At 38.1% G+C, this 12,785-nt stretch overlaps 2 protein-coding genes across 2 annotated transcripts; one reads left to right on the top strand and one right to left on the bottom strand.

The window, feature by feature from the left end:
- Positions 1-355: 355 nt before the first annotated feature.
- Positions 356-4,789, bottom strand: LOC110895297. Its single transcript, XM_022142582.2, has 4 exons — positions 4,633-4,789; positions 1,764-2,183; positions 1,159-1,392; positions 356-712 (listed from the first exon to the last, which is right to left on the bottom strand). The coding sequence occupies exons 1-3, from the start codon at positions 4,774-4,776 to the stop codon at positions 1,186-1,188; spliced, it is 771 nt and encodes a 256-aa protein (XP_021998274.1). The 5' UTR covers positions 4,777-4,789; the 3' UTR covers positions 356-712; positions 1,159-1,185.
- A 6,566-nt stretch (positions 4,790-11,355) lies between these two features.
- Positions 11,356-12,456, top strand: LOC110893085. Its single transcript, XM_022140205.1, has one exon. It carries the CDS (start codon positions 11,356-11,358, stop codon positions 12,454-12,456), a length of 1,101 nt encoding a protein of 366 aa, XP_021995897.1.
- Positions 12,457-12,785: the final 329 nt, after the last annotated feature.

Raw genomic sequence — 12,785 nt, 5'->3', positions numbered from 1 at the left:
TAGTGAACTTATCTAGTTATTTTTACAAATTACAAAAACCAAATTTAATTTTTAAACAAATTTACTTTTGTGTAAAATTATAAAAAAAAAACTTATCTTTAAAAACCAAGTATTAATACCCGGACCCATACCCAATTCCAATACCTGCTTATACCCGAACCAGATCATACCCTACATAGATACATAAGGTATGGTTTTTCACCTCAATACCCGTACCCGATCATACCCGGAACCGGGTATTAAAAAAAGCCCGATTTGAGCACTCGATTGGCAGTCATCGCAAACAAGCAGCTCAGCCTATTTGGAAGCATCACTAATGAAACAGGGTCGTAAAGATCAAAGCATGCCAGATTGCTTACAATGGAAAAAGGGCGGCCTGTTTTAACGGGTTTATCGTTAGGTCTGAAGCTCAAGTTGTGTCGGTTTTAGTTGTATTATACACTAGAAGCTCCTTGAACAACAATCCAGGAGTGTTAAAAGTTAGCATGCTTTTGAGACAGACTAAAATTTTTATCCTCACTGAAGATACACACCACACCAATCTGCTTAAGAAACAAAAATCCTGATAATGCTGCATGCGGCCCTACTAATATAACAAACATGTGACTTCAACGCTTGCAAGAACGTTTCTTTCATGCTGACCCGAAACAGTGAGTTTGGTCTTTAATGGTAAAAGTGTCGGTGTGACATATGATTTAGAGGACGAGAAGATCTGTACAAATCAAAATTCAAGAATCAAATACTATTAGAAAAAGAAAAAAAGATGCAGGAAATATAAACAAATGGTCACAGATTATAATTGACTATAGTTTCGAATAACCATTATATAAAAAATACAAAAAAATAAAAAACCCGCAAATTTAGATATATGTCCTCAACGGCTCAACTTATCAAACTCTTGTTTTTTACTTTTCACTTCTCTAAGAAAAATTTTCAACTTATAGAAAGAACTTTTAAAAGGTAAAAAAGAAAAATTGTACCGCAACTGATTATACTTGGAATTATAACTCATAAATCATATTATATAATAACAGAAGGCAAAAAAAAAAAGAGCATGGGGTGACAAAATGAAAGCTAATTTAAAACCGTAATCTGAAACATTCAGTACATAAGCCTAAGAGATTAACGGTCAACTCGTAAAGGGTCTGAAAGTTTTACCTTTTACAAATATTTGAGAGCATCAACTTATGCCGCCTTTTGTTCAAGATCATTGTGCACATCCTTCTTAGACATCCTGTACCATAAAAAAAGAAACCATAGAGTCCTAAATAACCCTCCATTTGCAAAGTGCGGGATTAAAATACGTCCCCAATATGGATAATACGGTCCCGGCAACTTGATCAACGTGAAAAAAAGCATATTGGCATACAAATGCCAAGGAACTTTCGCATCCTGAGACATGACACAAAGAAAACAAATGTCAAAATTTTAAAGAGTAAAGTACACGCATGGTCCCTATGGTTTTTGGATTTGGTCCCTAGGTTTCCAAAAGTACACGGATGGTCCCTGTGGTTAGTCCTCCACTTTTGCCAAAAGTACATGGATGGTCCCTGTGGTTTGTACTTTGTAGCGGATTTAGTCCCTAACTTGGACCTGTTGAAACCTTTAGATTTGTTAGCTGGGGACTAAATGTGTTACAAAGCGCAAACCACAGGGACCATCTATGTACTTTTGAAAAGCTAGGGACCATACGTGTACTTCACTCAATTTTAAAACATTATGATGCTATTAAAAGAATTTTAGAACGTTATGATGGTAATCACCTTGAGATATGGAGATAATTTCAACGCTCTGTTTCTCAACATTCCCGCTACAGCAACACCAATAAGAATCGGGATAGGAATTAAAACCAGCTTTCGTTCATGAGCACAATATGACATCTCGCTAACGGAAGTAACTGCCATTACGGGTAGATATAAGAATTGGGTGACTACCAAAATAATGTCGATAATAAGTTGTGTGAAATTCTCCAAGGCGGTAGTCCACGGAAAGCTCTTGACTTCTTGGGGAGAATTATCCCACAATTTTCTTGCTTTGTTTATTACAAGGTCAAAAGTTGACTTTCCGTGTGGGTCTGGCTGTGATGCGTCCATTTTCATAGTACACGAGATGTTTGGGCAAGGTTTTCGGTATGTTAAGGCGTTTGGTTTAGAGGTTAACATGTTTGATTGACAAGGCCAACCCTGTGTGATAAGGAGATGTTTGTTAGTCCAAATATGCAAAAAAATTATTAAGTCAGTAAACTTTACAACTACCACATAACGAAAAAATGTTATCATATGAAATGAAGGGAGTACTGCTTTCTCAATGCTATTCTTTAGCATAAAACTTAAAAAACAATAGCAATATTCAAATACAACCATTTTCAGAACTATATTTAAATATAGAGCACAAAAATAAACATAGACCTAACTTGCAATTAAACCAAACACCTATTTTTTAATACAAAGTGAAACAAATTGCTACAAAGTGTAATATTGACTAATGATGACTTATTTGCAAGTAAAGCTTAAGAACTTCATATTGCTTCCTTTAATTTTTGATAGGCAATAGATAAGACTTTCTTATGCTGTATGTTTTACAGCATCCCATACGGGCCCCATTGAATGAGCTGCGAGCGTTAGAATCCATTTGGGTAGCTATTTGTTTCTCTTGCGATGGCATCTCTCGCTCACCAGAAAGAAAAAAAAAACTATCCACTTGGAATTCAAGTGTTTAGTGATGATGTATTCACTTGAAGATTAACGGCTTGGACTTCAAGAGTTCATGATTACATGCTAGATTATATCTTTAGAGATGTATGTGGTTGTTACTTTGCTAGTGTCTTTGACAAGAGACCATTCCTCATTTCTTTTCTCTCCAAATTTTGGTGATGACTAATTGAACTCTCCTCACATCTTATAAAATTCTCTTAGACTAATTGTTAGTTTGTTACACTCTAAGGGTATTTATATTATTATATATTATAAAACTATACCATATTATTAAGAGTTAACTGCCATTTTCGTCCCTGTGGTTTGGTGGAAAATGCCACTTCAGTCCAAAAAAAAAAAAAAAAAAATTTTGCGCCAGTTCCGTCCTCAACATTTTTGAAACGTGCCACTTCAGTCCAAAAAGATAACGCGCCGTTAAAAACGTTGAGGACGAAACTGGCGCAAATTATTTTTTGGACTGAAGTGACATTTTCCACCAAACCACAGGGACGAAAATGGCAGTTAACTCTATTATTAAACACATCTCCGAGCTTGTGTGAATCTAAATAAATAGAAAATTTTTCTAGGCTAAGCTTTGTATAAATTACGTGATTCCATTGTTGTTTCACAACGATTTTGAATAGATAATACCGATTTAGTTTCTTCTTTGGCACTGACATGGAGAGACAACCTTAACGACTCAACAGATTGTTACAGCCCAAACAGAAGAACTCATCCAAAATGACTAGTTTGGTAAGTGAGGGAGCTCATTTGGTCTATAAACCATAGTTATCAAAAGCGGTCGCTTTTCCCGCCTAGGCGATATTTCTGGGCGAGTCGACCTGTATGCGCTTTTCCCGCCTAGGCGATATTTCTGGGCGAGTCGACCTATAGTATAAACCCCACATTTGTTGCCCATACAACCATTGTGGGATAAGTGGTACCTTGCAATGGTTTCAGTCTGTAACATAAATGCCTTAAGTGATTGCAATTAAGGCTGCAAAAGAACCGCACGTTTATCGAACAGGTCGTGAACCGTTTGGCGGGAAGTTCATTTGTGTTCGTTCGTTTAATAAATGAACGAACACGAACAAGAAATTCCGTTAGTTTAGCTTATTGAACGAACATGAACAGATGCTGCGTTCGTTCATTTACGTTCATGAACGTTCGTTGGCGTGTTCATTAACGTTCATTTGAGTTCGATAGTTTACTGGGGTTTTTAATATTTATATTTTTATTACAATAACTTCGAAATTCTCACTAAAAAAATATTTAATAAATATTAGTGTATCGTATATTACATACATACCTTTTAATATATGTTCGCTTGTGTTTGAATATGTTCATAATAGTTTGTTTGTGTTCATTTGCATTCGTTTGTTTTCGTTACCTAAAATTAACGAACGAACACGAACTCCTTCATTTCCTCAAACTCTCAAAGAACGAACATGAACAGTATATCTTGTTTGGTAAGTGTTCACGAACAGTGGGTGAACACATATATTTCCCTAACAACCGAACGAACACAAACAAGGCCGTGTTCGCATTTGTTCAGTTCGTTTGAAGCCCTAATTACGATAACGAGACACCTTAGAAACTATCATCTAATTAGTTATACCAATTATTATGGTCACTACCTAGAGACACCTTAGAAACTATCAAATAATAAGTTATACCAATTATTATGGTCACTACCTAAAAATGTATTTCACTAACAGCTACAAATTTGGAATCAGCTAAGAAATAAAAAAAAAAAACAAAAATCTTCCAACTCGAAGGAATTTTTCAAATTGTAACAGGAATCAAAATCTATCATAACTACACACAAATTTGAATATTCAATTTACTAATACAGTCGCAGACTACAGGAAATATAAGAGAACAGGGATAATTGTTGGGATAAATCGCTAATTTCGTATTAATAGAGTTTGGAAAGTACCTTGAGGGCCATTAGAGAAGAAGAATTAGGTCTGAGGGCCATCCGAGATGACGGTTGGAGGTTCAGGGGGAAAAGGGTCGCCATTGTTACAAGGGTGAAGAAGGGTTTTGGTTGAAGGATTAAATGATTAAAACTTGTTTTCATTGCAATATACTACTCAAGGTTTGATAGTGTTGTTTTCGGGTCCTTGTGGTTTATGTTTTTTTTTTCTGGATTGCATGAGTAATGAGTTTGAGGTAGGAGTGTTCGGTTTTTTGGTAAAATAAAAATCGTAACCGAAAGTTCGGTTTTTGGTTTTGAAAAACGTTTGGTTTCGGTTTTGGTTATTTCGGCAGTTAGGTTTGTTTTTTTTTTCGATTTTTGAAACAAATTACGTAAGATTAAAAAATAAAAAGTATAATTTAAAGTTTAAGAATCTTTCTTATGCGTTTAATTTAAGCTAATACATTTAGTCTTTTTTAATTAATATTGTTCACATAAACTCAACTTTCTAATTTATTTTAATATTTCTCCAAAATTTGTATTAAGACATTTTCTTTTATAATACTTTAATTAATATCATTAAATTTTTATGTTAAATTTTGTTTTTTCTTGTATAAAGTGGATATATCATTTCAATGATAAATAAACATGTTAATGTTTATACGATAAATATTTAATAATAAAGAATAAAATGAATAATTTTAAATAGCATGGGTTAAACACTCTGTTTTTGTGTTGGTTTGGTTTTTCGTTCGGTTTTTTCAGTTATGGTTCACTTATTTCAGTTTTCTGTTCACCCCTAGTTTGAGGGGATATGTGATAGGTCTATGATGTGCCTTTTTATTATTTGATTCGTTTCAAGCTTTAACCAATACTTCAAATTTTCACTCAAGAAATTTTAGATTTTCTCCTAATGACATAAATTCTTTCTTACGTTGACCGTTAGAAGTCTCACATTCAATGCTATACCATACTTATATCACCCTTCGTTTCACTCATAAGTACTATTCAATCTACACATTCTTACTCATTAGTCATGAGCTAAACATTTTACTAACCTTGATTTCGTTGCATAATCCAACGATCCGCGACCCGGATTGCCCGCTCCTTCACAAGTCCATACAATAACTAGCTTGACCCCATCCATCTATGTGATGAGCTTCCGCTCGTGAGCATCCTTTCGTCCACTCCACTAGCTTTATCACTTCAAGCATTCTACCATTCTCATTCGCAAAAGTTAACGGTTAGCAAATTTCATTTAAATATTCATCCTATTTGGTGTTTATTCACCTATATTTCTCTCGCAGCTTTTACTTACATGTTATACCACATTAGACATTTCATTTCTTACATACAATCTTTACGGTTCATTAAAATTTTGTCAAATTTTTGCGGTAACAGACTTCTCAAGGTCAAACTGTATATTCTCACTTATTGCATTCATATAAATGGTGGTTCGCGTTTGTACTTTCCTTCAGCTCGAACCTACTTACGAAAACGACATTTCATCATTTTAACTTTTTTTTTGCGAAAATTTCCCTCGATCTTTCTTACCCGATCCTTACTCTTTTTTTTGAATTCGATCTCTCATTCCTGTGTGTTTGGTTCACATTTACTTATAATTCAATCTTTTTTTTGTTCAACTTTTCTTTTTTATTTGTTCAATCCATATTAACCTACGGGCTTAACTTCCCATTCATACTTTTTGTTCATACATGTTTAATCCGAACTCACCTACGGGTTTATTATTTCATTCATACTTGTCATTCTTGTATGTTTAATCCGTACCCACCTACGGATCTAACTTTTCATTCCTAACTTTCATTCTTATAAGTTCGATCCGTACTCATCGATGTATTCAAGTTTTTTAATTCTCACCATTAATTCTTACTTATTTGATCCGTACTTACTTACATGTTCAAACATTTTTATTCTCACCATTGATTCTTAGTTATTTGATCCGCACATACTTACGGGTTCAAACATTTTCATTCTCACCATTCATTCTTATTTGTTCGATCCGTACTTACTTACGGGTTCAAACATTTTCATTCTCACATAATACCTTCATTTTCTTGAGAGTCTTACAACTTCTTTCACCTACACATCCACCTACTTCCCAATTCTACCAGATATATATGTGACGATTATCATTGTCTCACGAGTGTCATATGCTTCTTGCGCACTGGCCATGTGCGCAATCCACATACTAGACTCGTGCCTTCATGTAATCATCAAGTATAACATTTTTACGCATGTTAGTATTTTCATAAGTTCACATGTAGTATATCTTATACTTAGCTAACTCAACATCATTCCAATTTCATCCCTTTCTATTGATCTCATATTCTTCACATTTAATATATATTACTTCTCAATTTCAGTTAAGCAACAATTCAAATTTCAAACATATGGTGAACATCATACCACTCCAACCTTATAACGCACACTTTTTACCAAATCACATAACCAACCAAAATTCTTACATGTATTCCATCAAAAATACATTTTACATGTTTAATTACCTAATGGTTACATCCTATACTCGTTCACCCATCAATTACATACAATTTCACCACCATCTATATAAACATATTTACATTAGCAAATTGCATTTTTCATTACTCCACACCTCAATCCAATATATTATTACTTGCTTCTTGATTATTATTTTATCATTATGGAACAATAACGGGTCCCAACGCACCTTTGTTCTATTGTAGGGTTGGAGGTCTTGTTATCTCTATATTCACAACTTTTAATTTAAGCCATCTTTATTTCCCAGGCATTTTAACAATAATTCGATTCACATGCTTTTTTACTACGGAATGGCCAAAAGCGGCCACGAAGCTCCTATGTGCCATCATAAAGTCGGAGAAGTTATTATTTCATACATTCTCAATCTTCCTTACGAAACGTTTGTTCCCGAAACATCTTAACATAGCACAATTAATTTACACGACTTCTTATCAGTTTTTACCACTTTTCGGGGGTCTATAGGGGTCATGGAACAGTTTTAGGAGGTATGGAGCTCGTGATATGAAAAACCATAAAAACAGTGTTACAGGCTTACAAGCGGCGTTGGCGACGGCCTGGGGCCGCGTCAGCGACACACCGAGTAAATCTGTGTTGCCAGGTTTTCGTGTAGGCATACTTTTAGCACGTCGGAGCAGAAGGCAGCATCGGTGATGGCCTGGGGCAGCGTCAGTGATGCCTTGCCTATTCTGCCGACGCTGTTCGTTCTTGTTTTCGCTTGTATGACCTGTTTTCAAGTCCCGTTCCAACCCGAACTGACCCGTAACATCCCATAACACCTAGTAACACCCTTAGTCTAATAATTCTAGCCATACTCTAAAAAATTCCATCCCGTTCCATTTCCTATATGCGAAATCAATAAAATCATAAAAGCACTTACTTGCATTGCGCCTTGGAACGAACACACACGATATGCACGAGCTTTCGGTTTGAGTTCAAGCACTTCGACTTGTACTTGAATCTCTCAAACCTTGGCTCTGATACCAACTTGAAACACCATTCTTTCAAGCGGTCAAACCAGTAGTTTAAGAAATGAAAATAAACGACCGAATTTGAACTTTACACATTTCTAAAGAAACCTTGGTTATACTTATAAAGTTAACCGTTTTTAGCTAGTTACATACCATCCAACATTTACAAAAGATATAGAACATATATCTTTGGTTAATATTTAACGACTACACTTTAATTCACATAACACAAAAGTTTAACCCGTTTGCTACATTTAGATCGGAAGCGTGTTGAGGGCGAGAAGTGCTAGTGTGTTCGTTCCAAGCACCACGATACACCTAAAGTTGAGCTTTACCTAAAACATGACAGTAAGATTTAAGATCAATTACATGAATTTATATTATACTAACTTTCAACAAACATGATAAACAATCTTTTATCTTATTCGCATACTATGCTCTTTCAACATTCTTCCTTAGTTTGATTACAACTATCACTTATTTGACCTGTTCGCAACGGGTCAAATACATAATCGTTTCCATGCCTAACATACTAGTCAATTTGACCCGTTCATAATGGTTCTCATAATCGTTAACCATAACCTTCTAATTCGTTCGACTCGTTCATAACGGTTCAATTACATGACCATTCTTAAACAATACATTCTTATTTTGTATGACCCATTCGTAACGGTTCAATTACGTGACCATTCTTAAACAATACATTCTTATTTTGTATGACTCGTTCGTAATGGTTCAATTACATGACTGTTACTACAATTATAAAACAAGCATTACTACTAATAAATTCGAATTGTACAAGTAACGTACCTTGATCTTGAACACCTTGTGCCTTCTGGTTACTCGAGCCTCCTTCTTTCACACCTACACAACGCATTCATTATTAGTTCTCATGAATTCCCTTTTCATTATCAATATAATTTCTCGCGTTCTTAGCATACCAATTGCTAACAATTATCAAAATTTACATTTAATGAATTTATCGAACACTTGGTGTGCATCATAATTTGACACTTAGTGCTATTATCATGTACACCATTTTACACCATTTTTCGCATTCATGGATTTCCTAATTACACCAATATCATAATAGACTTAAACACAAATCATAATTTCCATTTTCATGTCAATTAACTAACATCACAATCATAGCCCAAACCCTATTTTGTATGATCATATCACAAAACCCACTTCATCTTACATGACAATTTCCACATATCATCAATACAAACACTAATTCAACATCAATTATCATTCTCATGATGATTTTAATCAAAATTTCTATCTTAATTCATATCCTATCTGACGAGGTATAACCCGCATCGGTCAACCCGGCCCGGTCATTACCTATTATTTTATTATAAATAAATAATTATAAATGATTATTCTAGAATATTCCATCTCCGCATGGAAGTTACACAACCAAATCTCCAACTTTTTGGGAAGATCATGCAAATCCCTAACTTATCGAAATCCATCCTAAGTTAGGAGAAACCCTAATGGTAAAACTATAAATAGAGGTAAACGTATAAGGTATAGATCATCTTGTTCTCATACAACTTTCTCTCTTAATCTTTACTCCCATAAACCGAGACTTATTCTCACGCCGGAGGGTGGTTACAGGAATAACCCCATTCCTGTAACGAGTCCTAACGGTGTTTCTGTTTTGCAGCCAATCGTTCGGGTCACTGATCATTGAAGTCCTAGCCAGATACTACGGTTTAGGTCAGTGTTTCTTCATTGGCGCCATCCGTGGGACCTATTCGGTAACAATCAGATAGAACCCCATGGCAAGTGATCAGAACGTAGCAGTTACTCCGAATCAAACAACGACAGACAACAACCTGGTGTTGGGAACAAGCCCTGTTACCACTGCACCGTTTTCTCCGGCCATTACCAGGTCGCTTGACCTGGAGTTTGAGGCGGAAGGACCACCGCCAGGTTTTGGCAGCACCACCGCTGTCTCTTCTGGGACCGTGGTGGGAGATCCGTTTCCTTACGCGCTCTCACGGTTGCAATCGGGGGGGATCAGGTATAACCAGTGGTAGCATGTTCACCCCAGTGGCAACCACTAGTACACAGATTCCACGCCTTAGCTCTATGCTTGTTACTACATCGGCAAACCCCAACACCATTACACCACAGGCCAGCACGCCCCAATATTATCAACATTTGGTTACTTGCTCGATGCCGCCGTTGTATTCTGTAGCACTAACAGCGGCACTGTCAACGCCACCTCACCAACCGGTTGTCATGCCGGCCGGAATTATGAACGCTCCCGTCACACCAGGAAATTAGGCATATTTCCACGGGTACTGTTACGCACCCCCGTATGGATATTTACCCCCATACGGAAACTCAATATACACACCTCAGGGAACCACACAAGGCAACACTCAATCACCATACGCGGCTTATATGCCGCCTTGGTGGGCTTTTCCAGCGTAACAACCGTTTTACACTCAGACTCCGCCAACGGCGGAACCAGTTTATGATAGAGGAAACGCGTTTAGACCCAGATTCTCTTCAGGAGGAGGTCCCAATCCCATGCCGAACATTACTTTGGCACAACCCTCGGTCACTCAAGGTGTAAGTCAGAGCAGAAACACTCCTCCAGTACAGCCTATCAATGTAGAAGAAGACGAACTTACCAGACCTTACAAGCCGGTGGACGCGACTTTCAAGTCTAAGTTCACCAGAAGAATAGCAGAAGCCCCTATCAAGGAAAAACCCAAGATGCCTCAAACGGTAGGCAAATATGACGGTCTAGGTGACCCTGATGACCATCTTAACCTATTCAAAAGTGCCGGTGAGGTAGCCTGTTGGTCCATGCCCCTATGGTGCAAAATGTTTGTGCAAACGTTGGTAGGCGCGGCCCGGGTCTGGTGGGATAGTCTGCCCACCGGCGAGATAGACAGTTTTGAAGATTTAGAATCCAAATTCATCCTACAGTTCAGCCAGCAGCGCAGACACACGAAGGATAGAAACGAGCTCCTCCACATCCGCCGGCGAGACAATGAAACGGTGGAAAATTTTATTGTCAGGTTCAACAAGGAAAGCCTGGCAATCCGGGGCGTGACGAACGACCTAGCATGTGGAGCTTTCCTACAAGGAGTAAACGATGATGAGTTGTTAAGAACACTTCATGGAAGGGATGGCGTGCCCCCCACAATCGACGAAATACTTCGAATAGCTAAAGTTTATGTCATACAAGAGAAGGCAGTGGCAGCCAGTCATGCGACCAATAGGAAAAAAAGAAGCTTTAAAAAACCAGGAAGAGAGGGAGCACCGGGGATCTAAAGGTAAGGGTAGAGGAGACCGATATCAAAGGAATGATAAGGCGGACGCGCGGTATGACAGACACCGAAACACCTATTCAAGGAACGAGCCTTCGAAACCTCGATCCGACTACCCCAACCTGAGCAAGACACCGGCAGAAATCTTAGCTTCGGAGAATCTCAAGTTCAATCCTCCAAAGCCGCTGAAAGATAATCCCAACAAAGACACAAGTAAATACTGTGAATACCACAAGGGGAGCGGTCATGACACTAACGACTGTTTTCAGCTAAAATTGCAGATCGAATATTTCGTAAAGGCGGGAAAATTGGCACACCTAGTAAGAGATATCAAGCAGGGCCCACCCGTCGTCAAGGAAGAAAACGATAAGGCGGCGGGTAAGAGACCGCGGGAATTGAATATGGTACACGCGGATAAGGGAAAAGGGGTAAAACGGAGTTTCTCCACGCTCGAACCCTGGATGCTAGCGACAATGACTATCGAACCTCGCATGGAGGATTTACACCTCACAACCGATGCCCTAATTATATCCGCTGCAGTAGGAGATTACCGCATGAGGCGAATCCTGGTCGACACCGGGAGCTCAAAAGACATTATCTATGAGCATTGTTTCAATAGAATGCAACCAGAAGATAGAAAACTGCTCGAATCAGTGCATGCCCCCATTAAAGGATTCACAGGCGAAAAAGTTGACCCTATTGGTCAGATCACCTTCCCGCTTACATTTGGACAAGAACCCAGAGAAAGAACCATACTCCTAACTTTCCTTGTGGTACGCGCTGAGTCATACCACAATGTGATTATTGGAAGATTCACTCTGGGGAAGTTGGACGCTATAGTTTCTACAGCGCGAGGATTCATGAAGTTCCCTACCCCGCGAGGCATTGCAACAGTATGCCGTGACAAACTAGGGGAGGTACTAAACGCCAAAAGATGTCGGCAAGGCCCCACCGGAGCCATTGGTCCGGAAAGGTGGGTACTAAGCACGCCACCCAGATCTGACGGTTATAATCGGAGACAGCCTGTCTCCCGAAGTTAAAAATGATTTGAAACAACTGCTGAGAAGGAATGTCGATGTCTTCGCCTTCGAGCACTCTGACATGACAGGAATACCCCGCGACAAGGCTGAGTATAAGTTAGCAACACTTCCGGGCATTAAGTTGGTCGCGCAAGGTAAACGCAGTATGGCTCCGGATCAAAGGGCAGCAGTTGTTAGAGAAGTAAGGAAATTGGTAGAGGCTGGAATTCTCAGAGAAACACAGTACCACACATGGGTATCAAACCCGGTGATGGTAAAGAAACCAGACGGTACATGGCGGATGTGCATTGATTTCAAAGATCTGAATAAAGCATGCCCCAAGGACGCGT

Source organism: Helianthus annuus, chromosome 12 (assembly GCF_002127325.2).
Source record: "Helianthus annuus cultivar XRQ/B chromosome 12, HanXRQr2.0-SUNRISE, whole genome shotgun sequence".
NCBI lineage: Eukaryota > Viridiplantae > Streptophyta > Magnoliopsida > Asterales > Asteraceae > Helianthus > Helianthus annuus.
This window is presented reverse-complemented; position numbering and strand designations above follow the sequence as displayed.

Coding starts and splice junctions, on each gene's coding strand:
- LOC110893085 (XM_022140205.1), top strand. CDS start 11,356: ATGCGACCAATAGGAAAAAAAGAAGCTTTAAAAAACCAGGAAGAGAGG.
- LOC110895297 (XM_022142582.2), bottom strand. CDS start 4,776: ATGAAAACAAGTTTTAATCATTTAATCCTTCAACCAAAACCCTTCTTC. Junction 2,184..4,632: donor CTTCTCTAATGGCCCTCAAG/GTACTTTCCAAA, acceptor CTTATCACACAG/GGTTGGCCTTGTCAATCAAA. Junction 1,393..1,763: donor AATTATCTCCATATCTCAAG/GTGATTACCATC, acceptor GTCATGTCTCAG/GATGCGAAAGTTCCTTGGCA.